A 20,276-nucleotide genomic window follows, 5' to 3' on the forward strand; every position below is an offset into this window, starting at 1 on the left:
AGTAAACATATTCAAAATATTGATTTTATGATATTGAAATAATTTAAAAGATTTATTAGATCAAATTTATGAGTTTTAAGTCATACGAACCACTTTCGCATATACTGCATACTCAGAGAAATCATGAAGCCAACTAAAATTGTGATATATATTTGCTTGCATTTTATTGTGAGTTTCAAGTTTGCTGAGCTAAAATATAGTCAAATTACATCATCTAATGATGCAAAAGTGAAGCCACTGAGTGTTTGGGCTGTAGATCTGAATCAATTATACATAGCAATGTGATTTTTATAAAGTGAGAAAGTTTTTCTCCTTCAAGCTCTCAACAGTATCCTTGAAGCTGACCTCCATAGGCATGAACTTGATGCCCAAGCTTTCTGCTTTCTCCTTGGAGACCTGATGGGTTGGATTCTCTGCTGCACTTCTGCAATTTCAAAAAAGAATATAATTAATGAAAATATTTGACATGCATAACTTGAAAATAGGATTTTGACACATAATAAAAGAGTTTGAACATGGACAACCTAAACAATGCAGAGAACAACTTACATTGTCGGAATGTTGAGGGAAGGATAAAGCTTCTTCAAAATTTGCAGAAATCCAGAATGATGTAATACTCTTTCAACTAGACAGTATCTGCCAGCAGCTGAAGGATTCTCGAAAGCCATAATGTGAGCATAAGCAACATCTCTAACGTCCACGAAAGGATACCATGGGAACAGTTCCTTCCCTGTGATATTAAAATGTGGTCAATGATAGTTCTAGGAGATAGTGGTTTGTAACCTTCAAGCAGTAACAGTTGGAAAATCCTTAACAGAGTATATCTGTAAGAAAAACGTGATAGATTATCCGAAATTCCCATCTCTTGCACTAGGTAGAAAATGAGAGAGAAAATACTCCAGCAGAAACTAAAAGAATGTTTTGCAATTAGAATATGGGTCTAAGGTTATTTTGCTTTAACAATTAAAACAAATAATATTTCTTAATCATTTCTTTGTAATTTTGATTAATTTCTTAGAGCAAAAAAATATGTTTCTGATTTCCTAACTTTATCAATAATGAAATGGATTTGGTTGCCCATGTTCCAGAATGACAAATTTGATCCTTTAAGTTGTCAATTATGAACATACTGATCCTCTCCATTAACTCTCTGTCAGAAATTAACAAAGAATGCACGTACAGCTCACATGTTGCTGCATTTGAGGGGAAAAGGCGTGGACTTTTGATCATTTGCTTCACAAATCCAAACTGTGCTGTATTAGAGGAGTTTTAGGGCATAATTTGGGGGGTATGAAGCATATGACCAGAATTCTACCCGTTTTTCCCACAAATACAACATGATGCGAGCAACACTGCATTCTTCCATTAATTTCTGATACATGATAATTAATGGAGAGGAACCATCCTATTTAGAATTGACAGCTTGAAGGACCAAATACATAAAAGCCGTGGAACATGGGAAACCAAATCCATTTCAATGATAACATTGAGGTATCAAAATCGTATATGCACCTTTCTTAGCATGATCCTTGGTTTCTGGAAAACTTTATAGTAACCTAGAAATAGAAATTTCATATGATACCTTTGATCAGGTCCAAGAAAAACTCAGAAGTGGCATTGAGAGTTGGCTGAAGGAGAGGACCAAGCACAAAGCCAGGATGCATTACTACCAAGTCAATGCCATTTTCTTCAGCAAATTTCCAAGCAGCTTTCTCTGCCAACGTCTTTGAAAGGGGATACCATAGCTGGAAGCATTTTGAGTTTACTAGTATCAAGTCTACCAACTTATATATATATATATAGACAGTATTTTAAAAGGGTTAAACCTTGTTTTCTTCACAAAAATCTGGGTCTGAAAACCAAGTTTCGTCAATTAGAACATCAGGTCCTTTTGTTTTTCTGTTGAAAACGAGTGACGCAGTAGAGGATGTCACCACCACTCGCTTAACGGATGTTACTTTGCTGCAGGATCTAAGGATGTTAAGTGTTCCTTTCACTGCCGGCTCTATCAGTTGTGCCTGAATTGTGCATAGAGGCAAACAGAAGTGTTGGTATGAATCTCTAAATAAAAATAAGCCTGGATAAGAAATGATGACAAATACATCTAAAAACCAATTTGGAAATCCCAACAACTAATGTGTATTTTAAGCACATTCACAGTTTCCCAATGCTTCAACAAGAGATGATGTACTAAACATAGTTGCTTTTATATGTACATGCAATCCAGTTTGAAGGTGCAACGAAAGGGTTATGAAGATGGAGTAAGTTTGAATTAAAAAGACTAAAAACACAAGAAGAGAGAAAAGTATTTGAAGAAAGGATAGTGGGGAGAAGAGATAAAAAAAGGAAAGTAGATTGGAAAGGGAACCTGTGGGTGAGTTGTTGAAAAGAGAACAGGGGAAGCTGTATGAAAGACAGCTTCACAACCATCAACCACGGAATCAAATGATCCATCTTCAATTAAGTCGGCTTGGAGCAACTGTAACCTTTCCTCTGCGTCTTCAAGTGCCTTTAGGTGAAGTATTTTCTTTGGATCATCTGCCTCGTACAAACTCATTCATTTATACATACAATTTGTGTATCTGTGTCTGTGAGAGAGAGAGAGAGTGAGAGAACTGACAGAGGTTGCGAACAGTTGCTTTGACAGTATAACCACGCTGCAGCAATAGCTTCACCAGCCATGAGGCTACGTAGCCTGAAGCTCCCGTGACGCACACAACTCTTCCGCCTCCGCTCATCTTCGATGTCTCTGTGTCTCCGTAGCATTGAGATGAATTTGTGCATTGAGGCCGGCCGTGTAGAATAACGACAAGCGTGGATGCTTGCAATCCTAAGTACTAAAAATAGTATTTTATACCATTTTTGTTGTATATTTATTGGCAATATACACCGCCTTTTACCCATTTCAGAAATTCTAATCGTTAGCAGCAATGGGTGTGCAAAGTGCTATTTTTATGATTTAAGATTGTATTATGCAAAATCATTTTAATTTTAGGAAAATATCAAGATGATTGTAAATGATCTCATCGGTGCCATGAATTCACAAATTCAACTTCTTCTACTTGATATTATTCAGACTCATCCAAATTAAACTACCCAGTGAATTCCAGGTTGCAATCCATGAGGTGGGATTAGGTTATCCTGATTTTAGAAATTGTTGGAGAATCAAATTGCTAATATACCTCAAAAACCTGCTCAATTCAAGTAAAGAATTTGGTAAATGATTTTCTACTGTTTTACCCATTTTCATCCATTCTCTGTTAAATCAAATAGGAAAAACCACATACCATATATGTGTCCATGTGCGGCTGGAAAAAAATAAAAAATTTAAATATCATTTTTTCCTTTGATTCAATAAACAATCAAATGGCAACTTCAAGTTTGTTGATCTAAAAATTGAACTCATAAATTGGCTATGTTTACCAACTAGAACAAACTTCAGGTTGACATTGACATTGACATTTTGTCCTGTTACAGGACATTATGCTAAATTCACTCCATAATTCTAAAAACAACTAATAAAAGAAATAAATACATCACAAATTTATCACACATGCACCAGTATTTTTATTCCACAATGTAAACCACATCTTAAATTATCATCTCACAGTTTAATATAAATGGGGCCAATGGGTATTACATTTGCCCACATAAGGCCACTCTGGTCTTACAAAGTGAGGAAGTTTTTCTCCTTCAAGCTTTCAAAAGTATCCTTGAAGCTCACCTCCAAAGGCATGAACTTGATGCCCAAGCTCTCTGCTTTCTTCTTTGAGACCTGGTAAATTGGATTGTCTGTTGCATTGCTGCAATTTTATAAAGAATACAATGAAAACATTTGGATATTGAAACATGCAAAACATGAAAATAGGATTTTAGCATGTAATTGACCAAATTGAAGGAAATGATCACTAAAACAGTTAAAAAAGTGTATGTTCATGGACCAAGATTGTAAGTGATGATTATTTAGGGACTGAAATCGATTGTTTGGGAACCAAAAGTGTAATTCTCTCTTCAACAATGTAAATCCTCCTAGGTAAGTAATGCGTAGTTCTGTTGAAAAAGAATAAAAAAGATTGAATATGGAAAACATCCGAGAAACTTACATCACAGGAATGTTGAGGGAAGGATAGAGCTTATCCAGAACCTGCAGAGTTTTCGGATGACTTAATGTATTTCCAACCAAACAGTATCTGCCGCTAGCTGAAGGATTTTCAAAAGCCATTATATGAGCATAAGCAACATCTCTAACATCGACGAATCGATACGATGGAAACACTTCCTTTCCTGCAAAATGAAACTTGGTCCTTTCAAGTTCTATAAAAAAGATAGTAATTTATGAATCTTTAAGTAGTAACAACTTGAATAGCATTATAAGATCATTATAAACATCTCTGTCTGTCTTCACACGACGTCAAACATTGAAGAGAAAATACTCCAAGAGGAACTAATGTTGTATTTGGATCAAAGGATTCGAACCTAAGGATTTTGAAATCCATAATAAGAAATTCAACAAACTTATTTGGATATGTCCATGCTAAAAAAGGATTTTGAGTTTTTGTTCTGAACTACATTTTGTGAAATTATCACGTTTGAATTATATGGAGTCATTTGAATCCATACTCCAAATATGCATTCCCTCAAATCCTATTCCATCCATAATCAGCCTAAAAGAACAATTTGGAAAATGTTTTGCAATTAGGATATGTGTCTGAAGCGATTTTCTTTAACAATGAAAACACATAAAATATTTTAATCACTTAATTCAGCTCCTTAATTCTAATTAAGTATGAAAAAAGCAACCTAGAGATATAGATTTGATGTGATACCTTTGATCATGTCCAAGATAGCCTCAGAACTCCAATTGAGTGTTGGCTGAAGCAGAGGACCAAGCACAAGGCCAGGCTGCATTACTACCAAGTCAATGCCATTTTCTTCAGCAAATTTCCAAGCAGCTTTCTCTGCCAAGGTCTTTGAAAGGGGATACCAATACTGGAAGCAATTTCAGTTTACTAACATCAACTCCATGAATTTAGAAACATAACACATGTTTAGTACTTTAGAAGGATCAAACCTTGGTTTCTTCACAGAACGCCGGATCTGAAAACCATGTTTCATCAACAACAACATCAGGACCTTTGGGTATATCATTGAACAAAACTGAAGCCATAGAGGATGTCACCACCACTCGCCTAACAGATGTTACTTTGCTGCACGATCTAAGGATGTTAAGTGTTCCTTTCACTGCTGGTTCTATCAGTTCTGCCTGAATTGTGCACAGAGGTGAAATGAGATCTTATATAAGTTATGATACTATAGCAATGTGACTGAAAATGTACCACCCCTAAGTTATGGAACGAAAAATGTAATTTGCCAAAGAACAAGTAAAACTGCAAACCTGTGGGTCTGATGTTGAAAACAAAACAGGTGAAGCTGTATGAAATACACCTTCACAACCATCAACCACCGAATCAAACGATCCATCTTCAATTAAGTCGGCCTGGACCAAGTGTAACCTTTCGTCTGCTCCTTCGAGTGCCTTTAGGTGGACTACTTTCTTTGGATCATCTGTAAGTGCAAGATACATTCACCCAAGATCATACAAGATTAATTGTACAACACTGATTCGTACTACCTTTTGAGCTACAGAGTTGAAAATGTGATTACAAGAGTAGAGATGTATGCTTCCACTTGTTCTTTCTCCCATCTCATAAGAAAGTTGACAGATATACTGGGATAAGCAATTACACATACTGCTACAGAGATGTGGAATTGAGAGGTGGTGCTAATCAGTCTAACGATTAGCGTTTTCAATTTTACCCATGCACAAAATAATGGGAATTTCCCCTCAAAATTTGCAAAACCCGGATATAACTTGAAAATAAAAACAAACATAGTGTCAATTTTATTGCACAAAACTAATAACAAAAATGATGGGATGAATTTGTCAATTGTTGGATGTGGTATGAATGCGAATCCCAAGTCATAAGACCTAAAATGCAGTTTTGTCTGATCCCAAGAAACAAATAGCGCAGAGAGAGAGAGAAAGAGAACCGACTGAGGTTGCGAACAGTTGCTTTAACAGTATAACCACGCTGCAGCAATAGCTTCACCAGCCATGAGGCTATGAAGCCGGAGGCTCCCGTCACGCACACCACTCTTCCCCCTCCGCTCATCTTCTCTGTCTCTTTGTCTCTCTGGTCTCCTCCGTTGAAATTATAGGAGTAGCATTGAGATGAAGTTTGTCCATTGTGGCCGGCCGTATACAATAACGCTTATGTGATCTCAACAAGATAAGCTGTAAATCATATTCTGGATGCCATCAATTTACAACTTTATATTATTCAATTGTTCAACAATGAAATATACCTTCATTCAAGTAAACAATTCTCAATCATTTTTATCCATTGTCCCTTAAATAAAAAATTTTGCATGTTTCCATCTCCTAACCAAATTTTTTGGCCAAAAATCTGACCCAGGAATTGGAATGATACTAAATGTGAAATTTAAGGATGAGAAGTTCATAAATAAAAATGAGGGATTAAAATAATTTTAAACAAAATAAATAAATAAATAAAAAGAATATAAATCGATTAAATTGTCAAAGCCAACAAAATAACGCTTTTCGATTATAAAAGAGATGAAATTCTTATTTTAAACAGGTTTGTAAGACATAACATAAAGAAAAATATAAATATTATTACCAAACTATATTTAAAAAAAAGAAGAAGAAGACTATTTTTATTTTCCCTCCTAATAACTTAACAACCCTTTTCACAAAAATGCAAAATGCGAAAAACAAATGTCAATTTAGTGCCCGCAAAATATGTAAGTAATGATGACAAAAAGCAAATAAATCATATTATTTAGGAAGCAAAAAGTGTAAAAATCTCCCCTTTCTTCTTCTATTTAATACTGATTTTTGTCCATAGTTTTTCTCTTTTTTGGTATTAGTCCCCAAAAATTATGTCGTTTTTTTGTTTTTTTTTGGCAAAATTGATCTTTCTGTTAGTTTGGCCATCTCATTTAATAAAGGAAATCACGTGAGGCCACTTTCGGAGGGAAATCAGCCATTTTTTGCTTGGCCTCTATATGTTGGAAATGTCCCGTTTCCTCATTTCTTGGGCATATTTCATGATTTTGCCCTGATTTTGGGACGTGTAAAGTGATACAACGGTTGCAAAAAAACACACAAGTGCAAATTCTTGCGACAAATTTATGAAATAATGGAATAATTCAAGAGACAATGAAATTGCATCTTATTGTCAATTTCAACTTCTCTAAGCTAAAACATAGTGAATGTCATTTAAAGACACAAAAAGTGGACACAATGGGTATTACATTTGCCCACATAATGCCACAATGGTCTTATAAAGTGAGGAAGCTTTTGTCCTTGAAGCTTTCAAAAGTATCCTTGAAGCTCACCTCCAAAGGCATGAAATTGATGCCCAAGCTTTCTGCTTTCTTCTTTGAGACCTGGTAGGTTGGGTTGTCTGTTGCATTTCTGCAATTTCCATAAGGAATCTCATGAAAATATTTGGAGATTGAAACACATGCATAACTTGAAAATACGATTTTATCAGGTATGGACCAAAATCGACAGAAATGACAAACGGTTACAGAAATTGCGTATGTTTATACACCAAATTGTAAGTGGTGATTGTGTAGGAATTAAATCGAATAAGTGGTACAGTTTACGGACCAAAAGTGTAATTCTCCCTTCAACAATGTACATTCTCATAGGTTAATAATGCATAGTTCCATTGAAAAATAATCAAAAAGATTGAACACGAAGACTATGAACAGTAAGAACATACTTACGTTACAGGAATGTTGAGGGAAGGATAGAGCTTATCCAGCATCTGCAGAGTTTTCGGATGATTTAATATATTTCCAACCAAACAGTATCTGCCGCTAGCTGAAGGATTCTCAAAAGCCATTATATGAGCATAAGCAACATCTCTAACATCAACGAATCGATACACTGGAAACACTTCCTTCCCTGTGAAATGAAAATTGGTGATTTCAAGTTCTATAATATAGTGATGATCTATGTATGATCGTTAAGTGGTAACAACTTGACTGGCTTTATAAGATCATTCTGTTTGTGTGGAAAATTTTGGAGATTATTAGCATTTTTGCCTCTACACGAGGTAGAAAATTACACAGAAAATAACCCAACAGGAATCCATAATAACAAATCCAACAGACGTATTTGGATATATCCATGCTATAAAGGATTTTAAATTTTTGAATTTTCATTTTAAACTATATTTTGTGAAATTATAATGTTCGACTTGTATGGAGCCATTCGAAAACCATACTCCAAATATGCATTCTCTCAGATCCTAATTCTTCCATCCAAAATGCAGCATATTTGGAAGATGTTTCGCAATTAGAATATGTGTCTAAAGTGATTTTCTTTAACAATTAAAACACATAAAAATATTTTAGTCATTTAATTCAGCACGAGATATAGATTTGATGTGATACCTTTGATCATGTCCAAGAAAGCCTCAGAACTCCAATTGAGAGTTGGCTGAAGGAGAGGACCAAGCACAAGACCAGGATGCATTACTACCAAGTCAATGCCATTTTCTTCAGCAAATCTCCAAGCAGCTTTCTCTGCCAACGTCTTTGAAAGGGGATACCATAGCTGGAAGCATTTTGAGTTTACTACCATCAACTCCATGAATTTAGAAACATAACGCACGTTTAGTACTTTAGAAGGGTCAAACCTTGGTTTCTTCACAGAATGCCGGATCTGAAAACCATGTTTCATCAATAACAACATCAGGACCTTTGGGCTTATCATTGAGCGAAACCGCAGCCATAGAGGATGTCACCACCACTCGCCTAACAGATGTTACTTTGCTGCACGATCTAAGGATGTTAAGTGTTCCTTTCACTGCTGGTTCTATCAGTTCTGCCTGAATTGTGCACAGAGGTGAAATGAGATCTTATACAAGTTATGATACTATAGCAATGTGACTGAAAATGTACCACCCCTAAGTTATGGAACGAAAAATGTAATTTGCCAAAGAAACAAGTAAAACTGCAAACCTGTGGGTCTGATGTTGAAAACAAAACAGGTGAAGCCGTATGAAATACACCTTCACAACCATCAACCACCGAATCAAACGATCCATCTTCAGTTAAGTTGGCTTGTACCAAGTGTAACCTCTCGTCCGCTCCTTCGAGTCCCTTTAGGTGGACTACTTTCTTTGGATCATCTGCAAGTGTAAGGACACATTCACCCAAGATCATACAACATTAATTGTAGAACACTGATTCATACTACCTTTTGAGCTACAGAGTTGAAAATGTGATTACAAGAATAGAGATGTATACTTTCACTTGTTCTTCCTCCCATCTCATTAGAAAGTTGACAGTTTTACTGGGATAAGCAATTACACACACTGCTAGAGAGATGTTAGGGCAAAGGAATTAAGAAGTGGTGCTAATCAGTTTAATGATTAGCAATTTCTATTTTCGCAAGCACAAAATGTGGGAATTTCCTCAAAAGTTGCAAAATCCTCAATTTTAGTCACATGAGCAGCACTCAATCAAATTCTAACCACATTGAGAATCTTCTCCGGCGAGCAATGTATTGAAATTGCACACAACTAATACCAAACATGATGGGATGAATTTATCAATTCTGGGATGTGGTATGAATGCGAATCCCAAATGTAGTTTCGTCTGATCCCAAGAAACAAATAGAGCGCAGAGACAGAGAGAGAGAGAGAGAGAGAGAACTGACTGAGGTTGCGAACAGTTGCTTTAACAATGTAACCACGCTGGAGCAATAGCTTCACCAGCCATGAGGCTATGAAGCCCGAGGCTCCCGTCACGCACACAACCTTTCCTGCTCCGCTCATCTTCTCTTTAAGACCCTCAGTGTGTGTGGTGTGTGTGAAGTGGTAGCTACAAACAGGTTTCTTTATAAATTGATCAAGACCATGAAAGCACATGGAATATCACGCTACCCCACCCCTTCATCAACTATATATTGTAATTATAATAAATTAGGAATGTACTCTCCCTTCCTTTCATTAATATTATTTGATGTAATCACTTCTCATCTCACGTTGTTAAAATTAATCATAAGCGTTACATTTGGAAGAAGAACGACAAAATGGAGCTGACACACCCCCTTCATTTATCATATTTTACCAACTTTTGTTTTTGTCCAAAAAGATTCGTTTGTGGGTTGCAAGTTGGAACGGCCACTGCAGTTTTTACTTCCTTTTTTCATTTTTCCCATGTGTACTTTTAGATGTATATCATTTACAAAATCTTGAATGACCTGTAAAAATTAGAATTTTTTTATGTATTTTTTTTTTGTTTTTTTGTTTTTGTGGTCATTTTTTCGTTCAAATCTTAATGAAAAAGAGCATGACTACAAAGTACAAACAGTGCAAGTGTATTTTTAATTTCTTTTTTTTAAAAAAAATATAATTTTGCATGTTCCTGGACCTTTGGAACCAAGAATGTCGAATTAGGAAATCTCAACAAAAACTCAAGAAATAAGCACCAAGTTCCGGGACCTTCAGAACCATACACATGAACATATCCATACTGCCCCAAAAGAAGCAAACATGGGATAGCTGTGGAGCTTTTCTGGATAGTGATATATATCGATTCTCCCCTCGACGTTAGTATATTGCATAACAAGCAGTAAAGGAAGAAGGAACGATTTCAGTGTCACTTGTATGGTATATTTATACCTGTGGAGGATCATTTTATATATTCATATAATCCCTTTCAATTTGCTGCCAAAGATTAGTCGGATCAACAGCATTCCAAGTAGACTTCATTCCCTATGGCCAAGATTTTACCCTTCCTTACATCTGTAGCCTTCTCTCAAGCAATCTAATGCCTGGAGAGGCAAAGGTCAGAACCACCACATTTATTCTCAAGGACTCCATGGCCGGACTCAGAACTCAAACTCGTTATAATGAACCTCGCCTGGAAGAAACTCCAAGAACAGAGAGCCAAACGTGCAAATGGCTAACACCATTTCGCATGACAATTGCAGTTTTCCGGGCACAGTATGCTGAATGAAAGAACTCATTCAACAGTTTCAGCATGATTGGAATAGTTATCAAGACTAAAGCAGAAGATTTGTCCAAAGCATCCAACACAAAAATTAAGCATAGAAGGATCAAAGTGTTGACTGCATAAGAAAACAAATAAAATTCCATGAAAACCATTAATCTTTACACTCTTGATCAAGTTATAGCCCAAGTAATAAAAGACACAGCATTATAACCAATCCTTTCAATTATTTTCATCTACACTTTTGCAGCTCGTTCGTGCTAGTGTTACAACAAAATGGTTGCACAACAATGTACTGAAAATCGAGTTCAAGAAAAGGCAGCAAAAATTCGCAATTCTGACCTTTCTCTTCACTTGCTCTTGATACTCACTCCATCTCCACCAGCAATGATCACAGCAGTCGCCATATCCAAGAACAACCCGTGCTCCACGACCCCTTCCAGTGCCGCAATCTCCTTCCCGGCCGCGCCTGAGTCCTTTATGGGAGTTTTGAAGTACAAGTCCACTATGTAATTAGAATTATCAGTAACATAAGGCTTCCCACTGCCGTCCAATCTCAGCTTCGCCTCGCACCCTTCTTCCTTGAACAATTCTTGCAGCCTGACCAAATTATAATTCCAGCAAAATTGCACCACCTCCACGGGCATGGCGAGACCTGATCCGCCGAGCCCAGATACCAATTTTGAGTCATCAACCACCACCACAAATTTGTCAGACGCAGCTTCGACCATTTTCTCACGCAAAAGGGCTCCACCGCGGCCCTTCACCAGGTCAAGATTTGGGTCCACCTCGTCAGCTCCGTCAATTGCAAGGTCAAGATGCGGGTGGGCGTCAAGGGTAGATAGCGGGATGCCGAGGGAGGCGGCCTGTTCTTGTGTGCGCTTGGATGTAGGCACGCCCACTATATCCGTGAGTCCGCCGGATTTGATGAGGGCCCCGATCTTATCCACCACAAATGCGGCGGTGGAGCCGGTTCCAAGCCCGAGGACCATGCCGCTTTTAACGTACTCGACGGCCTTGTCGGCAGCAAGTTTCTTGAGGTCGTCTTGGGTGAGAACTGGGGCGGAGAAAGCCCTGATTGAGAACTTGGAGGGGGTGCTACGCAGGTGGATGTGAGTTGGGGTGGCATTATGGCGGCGGAGGGAGGAGAGGGAGGTTGGTGAGAGGAGGGATAAGGTGGCGGCCATGGTAGGTGGGAGTGGGATTGAGGATGTGTGATCCTCTCCTGCCTGATCTGCTGCTATTACTGGTTTGCCTCTCGCTTGGGCTGATGGGGTGGTGGTTGAGTTTAGTATTTTGGCCTGTTGTGTCGGGGTATGTGGCCAACAGTTGTAAAGAGGTTTTCTTTGTTGATAGGAGAGTTTTCCGATTGGCCTTCAAAAAAATTTTGAAAGACCAAATTGAATATTCGAATCTGATAAAATTTTAATGTTGTACTGACGATGATTTGATAACATTTGCTGTATGCTGAACACCAAAACTGTCATATGTGAGACCAGCCCAATTGAAAAGACCCAACCCAAGCATGGAAGGGATAACATTTGGCGTAACATGTACAATTTAGGTGGAAGACAGAGAGCATTTCTCTCCAATGTGGCAGAAGCTGAGGGAGACAAAGAACCAAATAACAACCACCCCTCGGAAAGGAAGCATGAATCAAGCTGTTGAAGTTGTGAATGCTCTGTCCCAACAAAATCCCTACTTTTGTTACTTCATCTTTATCATACTTATTATTCATTGAATATAGCAAGTTAAATTCTGAAAAAATTGTAACTTGTACCCAATTTTGCATATTTTATTCTCCTTCTCTTACTAAATTAAGTGCCACAGTCCTAATATTTAATTTGCAAGTCTTTTCCACTCGAAAATTGCAAAAGCTCAAAGGCTTTGATGCAATAGATTAGACTCGAGCATTATGCTTTCATCATTAAGAATGTAGGAATATCGAGTGTATGCAACAAATTGGAACACAATGGGTCGTCCCAACTATCGGCGAGACTCCTCCTTTCCTCTTATTCCTACTTGTACTAGAACTTCCTCTAGCACCTCTTTAGGAAGGGTAATACTCTGTTGGTGTTGTTGCCAAGTGTGGATGTTAATGTCGGCCTCATCATGAATGTGCAAGGAATAGTAAAGCGGAATGTCCATTGAACGCAAGGGATAATTCCCTCAAGAATGTTCATAAAATAATTTTTATTTTTCACAATTATTAATTAAATAATAAATTTAAAAAAAATCACTTAATTTAAACTCTCTAGTCTAGAGTCCTAGTCAAATTGAAAAACAGGGATTCTTTCAACAACTTGTATCTAGACATAACCAAAATTTCTAATTTAATCAAATAAAAAACTATTAATTCTAATCAAAGTGAAAATTACCACAACGTTTTTTGACAATCGGTTGGGCGCACAAGGGCTACTGCACCCAATAGGGCACCCTTACATCCAATGTGTGCCCAAAAACGAGCACTCATGCTATATGTGCATGTAGCCGATTTCCATTTTTTGTAACTTTTCTTGTATATACCTTTTTCAAATCAGAACAAAAAATAGAAAATAGTTTTCGATCTCAGAATAGGCCAAAAAATTAGTCTCAACACACTAAATAATTTAACATAAAAGTGAATTTTCATGCTATTTAATCATATTAAATTATATATAATTTATATATATTCGATTGATATGGATGATTTGAACATACTATATAAATAAAGAAAAGTTGTAGATAAACAATGTATGGTTTGTCATTATCTGAATTCTTACACCTAATCTTGTATAGATTAGAATTAACTAGGTCTTAACAAAAATGTCAAACAAATGGCCAACAAAGTGGTTGTGGTTTAGTGGTAAGAATTTCAAGTCGCGGGCTTGAATCCCAACAGCCACAAACTGATATATATATATATATATATATATATATATATATTTTTAGTATTTCTTTCCAAAGGTTTCAAATGTTACAAATTAAGAGAAAAGAAAGAGAAGGCGAAGAAAGTAAAATCATACCCTGTGCAGTTCATAGCTAGAGGTTTTCAACATGACTGAAGGGTACTCATCGCCCTCATGATCATACATGGAATTAACCTTAGCGTTTCTCAAAATATGATGATCAGTACCATCACTAGACGACAATGCGTACGCCACCGCTCCATGGACCTCCTCATCTCCAACTTGCAGTTCTTCCTCACTCAACCTCAGTGGAACAAACAACTTGATGAACAAACAAATCAAGGTGGTGGCCACAATGTTGAGACACACTATGAAGACAATCGCTATAAGTTGAATCCCCATTTGTCTTAGTCCAGCTGACGTTCGTCCCATCTGCAGGGCGTAAGCCAGGCCAATGTACTTGTCCCAGTCAGGCACCATGTAGAACAGCCTGCTGAGTTTAGGCACCGCGAATAAACCGGTGAGGATGCCACCAAGGCTGCCCGCAACTGCGTGTGTGTGAAAGATGGCAAAAGTGTCATCTACATGTCTCAATAGCCTCATCTTGTTGTTCAGCACCATCAGAGTGTACCAAGGCAAGCTTCCTGAGATTAACCCCATCAAGATGGCTGCCCAGCACTGCACTACTCCTGCAGGCATATAAGTTTAACAGGGATAAAGAAAAGAAATTGCTTGTCCGAGGCTTTGGATTTTAGTGAGAATCAAGAAATGCCACGGCAGCCAAACCTCTCTTATTAAAGGGGTCGCAAGTATGTGCTTATTTTCTATGAATTCCAAATTTTCTGGCAGACATTTGGACTAAAGACTGCTAGAATTTATGTTTGTATTGATTGGAAATTGAGCTACATGTTTCATTGAGGATGGAATGAGTGAGCGAGTGTACCTGCAGCAGGGGTGATGCAGACAAGGCCAGTGATCAAGCCATTCACAACTCCGAGGGCAGAAGGCTTGCCAGAGATATAAATATCCAGCAGCAACCAAGTCACCAGACTGGTGGCCGCGCAAACGTGTGTGTTAATCACTGCAAGAGACGCAATGGTGCTGGTGGCATATGGCGCTCCGCCGTTGAACCCAGTCCATCCCATCCATACCAGGCCTACACCCGCCAGCATCATTACTATGTTGTTTGGAGGAAATCTTTCTCTGTCCTTGACACTCCTTGGACCCACCTATATATACACATATATATTACATTAAATGTTTTTATACTAACGGAAAATCTAATCTGCATCAAGTCACTGTTGGGAAAATTGTGTAAACAATTATAATTTAGTTTTGAAGTTGACAATCCAATATATTATCAGTTTATGAAATCAAACACAAAATACTTGGAACGATAACAGAGACAACAATTATATATGTTGTTTAATGATAAAATTAAAGGATGACTTACAAAAAGAGCTGTAACCTAAGTCTAAAGTGGACCGGGTACTATGCAATTTCTTTCTTTCAGGACAAAGACAGTTATAATTTGTTCAGTAGAAAGAACCCCATGATAGCTTTAGTTTTCATAACATTTCAAAAATAATTTAGACTTGAATTTAATATAAGGAGTTTATTTTGAATATTAACTTCCAACGTGGGACAACCTTGAGTGAAAAACACTCACCCCCACATCCCTTTATTTCCCATCATATTCTTATATAGTATATGCATTTCTATCAATTTCTTACATCTTAATCTATGAATTTTAATATGTAATTTAATTCAAATTACAACAGCCACGTCACATCTGAACCAATTACGTCTAATAATTGGACATACTATTAATTTAAAAAAGTGATCGATCATACTATAAATAATTGGATTCAGCCAAGCATAATTTAAGGATTAGGAGTCTATTTGACGAAATGAAGACTCTACGTACCCAATATGCGGCAGTGAATCCAGCAACACCAGAAGAGAGATGAATGACGAACCCTCCAGCAAAATCAATGACTCCCATCTTAGCCAGCCACCCCTTGGGGCTCCACACACTGAACGCCCCTACCGTATAACAAAACGTATGCCATAACGGCACAAACACCATCCACGCCACAAAATTCATCCTCCCGAGCAACGCCCCACCTATCAGAACCGGCGTAATGGCAGCAAAACCGAACTGAAACCACACCATTGTCGCCGTGGGAAAGTAGCCGATAAACGCCTGCCCGAGAAGGAAACTGTCGTCCAGAGCCACTGCGGGCTTTCCCCAGAAGGCAACTAGCTTATCGCCGAAGGCCATGCGATAACCCCACCCCATCCAACAGATTAAGGTTGCTGCAACCGCGTAGACTGCCATGAGGGAGGAGTTGATAGCCCATTTCTTCTTAACCATGCCGCCGTAAAGGATCACCAGTCCCGGCACAGACTGCAGCGCCACCAGAGTGGCGGCGGTGAGCTGCCATGCGTTGTCGCCTTTGTTCATCCACTCAGGGCTCGACTCATCTGGTCGTAGATTGGGAGGGAGCTGAGGATCCATTATTGCTTATGTTTCGACTATGATTGGGTTGCTTTCACTATGCATTAGTCTGTAAAGCTTTGAGGATTATAAGGAGTGCAGGCAAATGGCATAGATGTGCTCTAATTTTGATGTATTTTCTGTCTATTCTCGTAGGATGTTGGTGACATTGTCAGTGGCGCCGGCTAGAATGTGTATTTCTCTGCTTCTGGAGGGAAAATGTTTATGGAAACGACAATAGAAAAGAAGGGCATTTTATTTTTGGTGTTGTAAAAGCAGTCCATACGCTCCAAAATTCTTATTTAAATTAAATTTGATCGGATTAAATCAATTACATTTATTATGTGAATAATCATTTTTTTTCAATTATACACTAATTACACGACAAGTTTATTGTACTTGTCGTGTAGCCTAGAATTTCCTCCATATGCTTTTCTTTGAAAAAATTCTTACCAAAATTAAGTTTAAACGGTACAGTAATTAAATATATTATATTTATTAATATAATTGATTTTGATTTGAGCAAATTTGATACAAATTAAAATGCGACCAGCGAAAAACAATGCAATTTAATTAGTTATTAATTAAGGGCAAAATGCCAAAAAATAATTATTTTTTAAAAAATTTATTATTTTTACTTCTCTAATTTCAAGAATTTGTCGCCTCTTTATATAATTAATTTTCAACTTAAAAGTATAGAATAATTGACCTAAATTAATCCCTGAAAAACTTAATTTACTGAATTCCATTTTCATACATATTTTCAAACATTACAGTATATTACACGACACGACTTGTATCCATAGCTCTAGCGCCTTTGGTTTCATTACAACAGTATTGAATCTTGCAACGTATTGATATGGAATCTTGCGACTTTCCGCTGGCCCAGAAAATTATGGATCGGCCCATATATATATATGTATGTATCCAACCTCAGGGGGGTCGGATCCATCCCACTTCAGGACACATGTGGAAATGTCTGAGGAGCCCATATGTCAGAACACGTCGTCGTCTTCTTCCTTTCTCTTTTTCAATTAAAAAATATTTATTTGATTTGTAATAAATTAATTAAAAAAATATAATTTTTTAATCAAAAATTTTATTAATACTAATCAATTCTGTGAATGTTAATCAATTAAAAAATTTATTTATTAGATGAAAATAAATGTCGAGAGTACTAAATATAATTTTTCAAATCACAAAAAATTTACATAAATTATTTATCAAAAGATTTATCATATAAAGTAAACATAATCTTTTTTCATCATTTCTTACGTTAAAATAAATATTTTTTAATAAAGTTTATCAAGATTATTTTATTTTACAAATAATTTAATTGGACTCTGTAAATTATTTATTTAATTTAAAAAAGTAAACGATCCCTAAATCTGTAAATCAGTGTTTTAATAGGTAGCCGGTCGAGGGACGCATGTGCTTATATTTTACTACAGCACAATGCCTGCGTGCTCTTTAATTTAGATCGTTGACTTTGACACCTTCAAGAAACGTGCTTTGGCACATGAAAGTCTTGGGAAGTGTAAGTTGGTTTAACAGAGGATTTTATATTTAGCGCGTTTTTCAATTGGGAATAATGCATTTTTATTTTAGGTTTTTTTATAAGTAAATTACAACGATCTTCAACGAAATTTGACATAATTATAAATATTTTTTTATTATTTAAAAAATTATAAATACCCCATAATATTTGATAAAATTATGTAATCCTTGACAAATGTATGAAATTGTCAATTATACCCTTATTGTATTTTTCTCTTTTTTTAATAAAAATAAAAAATTAAAAAAAAATCAGACGGAGAGAATGAAAAAATTTAAAAATTATAAAAAAAAAATATCCAATTAGTCAATAAAATTATATTTTTTAGTTCACAAGAACATTTTAGTCGGTTCACTACAAAAAATAGAAGGAAACCTGATGAAAACTAATGGAATGGATTAATTGTTAAACGACCGTTAAAATCAGGGGGGTATTAATAATTTTTTCAAACAATAAGGGAATATTCATAATTATGTCAAACCTAAAAAAAAGTCGTTATAATTTACTCTTGTTTTTTTAATAAATCATCTCATTTACATAATTTTTTATTATCAATAATTCAAACAAAATAATTATTAATATAATATATATAATTAATTGATAGCTACTATATTATAATAAACCAATAATTATTATTAAAATATATTATTCAAGGTTTTATTTTTAATCATGGGGCCACACTCATTAATTTGCCAACTAAATTAAGTTTTATTGATCAATTGAGAAAATGTAACGATAACCAAAAAGCGGATCTCTCGGCAGACATCTGACCCAATGGAGCCACTTATTCAATGCAATGAAGTGGATGGTCAACACTTTGTATATAAATAATTAGTGCACACTCGATGTGTGTGCATAAATTAAATATTTAATTATATTAAATAGATGAAAAATGTAATGAGTGACTAATCATTTAAATGTAGGGGGTGTAAAATTTGTTAATATGACTAAATAATTAAGGAGATAGTAATTTGTGAAGAACAATCCAGATATTGTCCGTTCAGAGTAATTTTTTTACAATTTTGAACCTTAATATATAATATAAAGACGCAGATTGTATGCACCGAGCTCTTGCACAAATGGTGCAGGCATCATTAATGTTTTTTTATTTTTTATTTTTACTACAGCTATCCCTATCCCACATAAAAAATGAAACTAATTCATAATGTTTGGATTCGTTTTTTGAGTGTTTTGTTGTGTTTTGTAGAAATAGAGAGAGAGAAACAAAGATAAATAAGTGTGTGTTAGAGATAGTATGTATGTTTGAATTTGTTTTTGGAGATAATTTAAAATAAGTATTATATATTTAATATTATGTTTTGGGAGACAAAAATTACTATTCATTGTCAAATCATGCCTTTTTTATATATATTTATATATATATATATATATATGTGTGTATATATATGTATGTTTTTATACTAAAACAGTTAAAAACACCTAAATAAGGTGTTTTTGAATGATGGCAAATATTGAATATGTTTTGACTTATATCGAAAATAAGTTGGAAATGAAAACAAACATAGTGATTATGTTTGGAGCGAGAACGAAAAAGTTAAACCTTTTCTAATAATTATAGCTCTAAATGTTGGAAAATGGGCACATAAAAATAAAATATGATAGACATGGGGCTACCTGCATTTATAGTTCACATAATTAAATCCTCCACTTTCTGCCCATGAAAGTGATTGAAATGTCCTCTCCTGGATTCACTTTAATTTGCTAATGGAGTTATTGGTAAGTGGTTCAAAATTTGTTATTATGTTTGGTTTTACTTTTAACTTGTTTTGGTGTATTTTGTGGAGATAGAAAGAGAAAAATAAAAATAAATAAGTATGTGTTAGAGATAGTGTGTATGTTTGGATTTGTTTTTAGATATAATATAAAATAAGTATGATATGTTTAATGTTGTTTAATGGGAGAAAAAAACTATTGTTCATTGTCAAAGCATGTCTCTTCTATATATATTTATATATATGGATGGGTATTTATATAAATTATCTTTAAAATCAGTTAAAACATACTAAATGTTTGCCGTCATTCAAAAATATCTTATCTGGATGTTTTTAATTATTTTAGTATAAATACATACATATATATATACATATACATAAATATATATAAAAAATACATGATTTGACAATGAATAGTAGTTTTTGTCTCTCAAATCACAACATTAAACAAACAATACTTATTTTAAATTATCTTCAAAAATAAATCTAAATATACATACTATCTCTAACACACACTTATTTATCTTTGTTTTTCTCTCTCT

The 20,276-nt window shown here is 35.6% G+C and overlaps 5 protein-coding genes across 8 annotated transcripts; all 5 read right to left on the reverse strand.

The window, feature by feature from the left end:
* On the reverse strand, nt 135-2,949 carry LOC105162426 (tetraketide alpha-pyrone reductase 1-like). The gene is made up of 6 exons (XM_011080430.2): nt 2,621-2,949; nt 2,369-2,538; nt 1,827-2,018; nt 1,583-1,745; nt 550-730; nt 135-424 (listed from the first exon to the last, which is right to left on the reverse strand). The coding sequence occupies exons 1-6, from the start codon at nt 2,736-2,738 to the stop codon at nt 289-291; spliced, it is 960 nt and encodes a 319-aa protein (XP_011078732.1). The 5' UTR covers nt 2,739-2,949; the 3' UTR covers nt 135-288.
* On the reverse strand, nt 3,478-6,409 carry LOC105162428 (tetraketide alpha-pyrone reductase 1-like). The gene is made up of 6 exons (XM_011080432.2): nt 6,056-6,409; nt 5,396-5,565; nt 5,072-5,263; nt 4,827-4,989; nt 4,104-4,284; nt 3,478-3,803 (listed from the first exon to the last, which is right to left on the reverse strand). Exons 1-6 carry the CDS (start codon nt 6,171-6,173, stop codon nt 3,668-3,670), a joined length of 960 nt encoding a protein of 319 aa, XP_011078734.1. The 5' UTR covers nt 6,174-6,409; the 3' UTR covers nt 3,478-3,667.
* Nucleotides 7,230-10,104, reverse strand: LOC105162427 (tetraketide alpha-pyrone reductase 1-like). Of its 2 annotated transcripts, none has more exons than XM_020693704.1 (6): nt 9,761-10,088; nt 9,061-9,230; nt 8,736-8,927; nt 8,491-8,653; nt 7,819-7,999; nt 7,230-7,501 (listed from the first exon to the last, which is right to left on the reverse strand). In XM_020693704.1, exons 1-6 carry the CDS (start codon nt 9,969-9,971, stop codon nt 7,366-7,368), a joined length of 1,053 nt encoding a protein of 350 aa, XP_020549363.1. In that variant the 5' UTR covers nt 9,972-10,088; the 3' UTR covers nt 7,230-7,365. The 2 variants fall into 2 exon arrangements, with proteins under 2 accessions (XP_020549363.1, XP_020549364.1); XM_020693705.1 differs by having other exon boundaries at nt 7,363-7,501; nt 7,815-7,999; nt 9,761-10,104.
* LOC105162429 (probable ribose-5-phosphate isomerase 3, chloroplastic) lies at nt 9,124-12,448 on the reverse strand. Of its 3 annotated transcripts, none has more exons than XM_020693707.1 (2): nt 11,401-12,448; nt 9,124-9,230 (listed from the first exon to the last, which is right to left on the reverse strand). In XM_020693707.1, exon 1 carries the CDS (start codon nt 12,243-12,245, stop codon nt 11,409-11,411), a length of 837 nt encoding a protein of 278 aa, XP_020549366.1. In that variant the 5' UTR covers nt 12,246-12,448; the 3' UTR covers nt 9,124-9,230; nt 11,401-11,408. The 3 variants fall into 3 exon arrangements, with proteins under 3 accessions (XP_020549366.1, XP_020549365.1, XP_011078736.1); XM_020693706.1 differs by lacking the exon at nt 9,124-9,230 and adding an exon at nt 10,767-11,176; XM_011080434.2 differs by lacking the exon at nt 9,124-9,230 and adding an exon at nt 10,773-11,056.
* Nucleotides 13,943-16,506, reverse strand: LOC105162599 (ammonium transporter 3 member 3-like). The gene is made up of 3 exons (XM_011080672.2): nt 15,874-16,506; nt 14,890-15,175; nt 13,943-14,635 (listed from the first exon to the last, which is right to left on the reverse strand). Exons 1-3 carry the CDS (start codon nt 16,465-16,467, stop codon nt 14,058-14,060), a joined length of 1,458 nt encoding a protein of 485 aa, XP_011078974.1. The 5' UTR covers nt 16,468-16,506; the 3' UTR covers nt 13,943-14,057.

The sequence above is a fragment of the Sesamum indicum genome, linkage group LG5 (assembly GCF_000512975.1).
Source record: "Sesamum indicum cultivar Zhongzhi No. 13 linkage group LG5, S_indicum_v1.0, whole genome shotgun sequence".
Classification (NCBI taxonomy): domain Eukaryota; kingdom Viridiplantae; phylum Streptophyta; class Magnoliopsida; order Lamiales; family Pedaliaceae; genus Sesamum; species Sesamum indicum.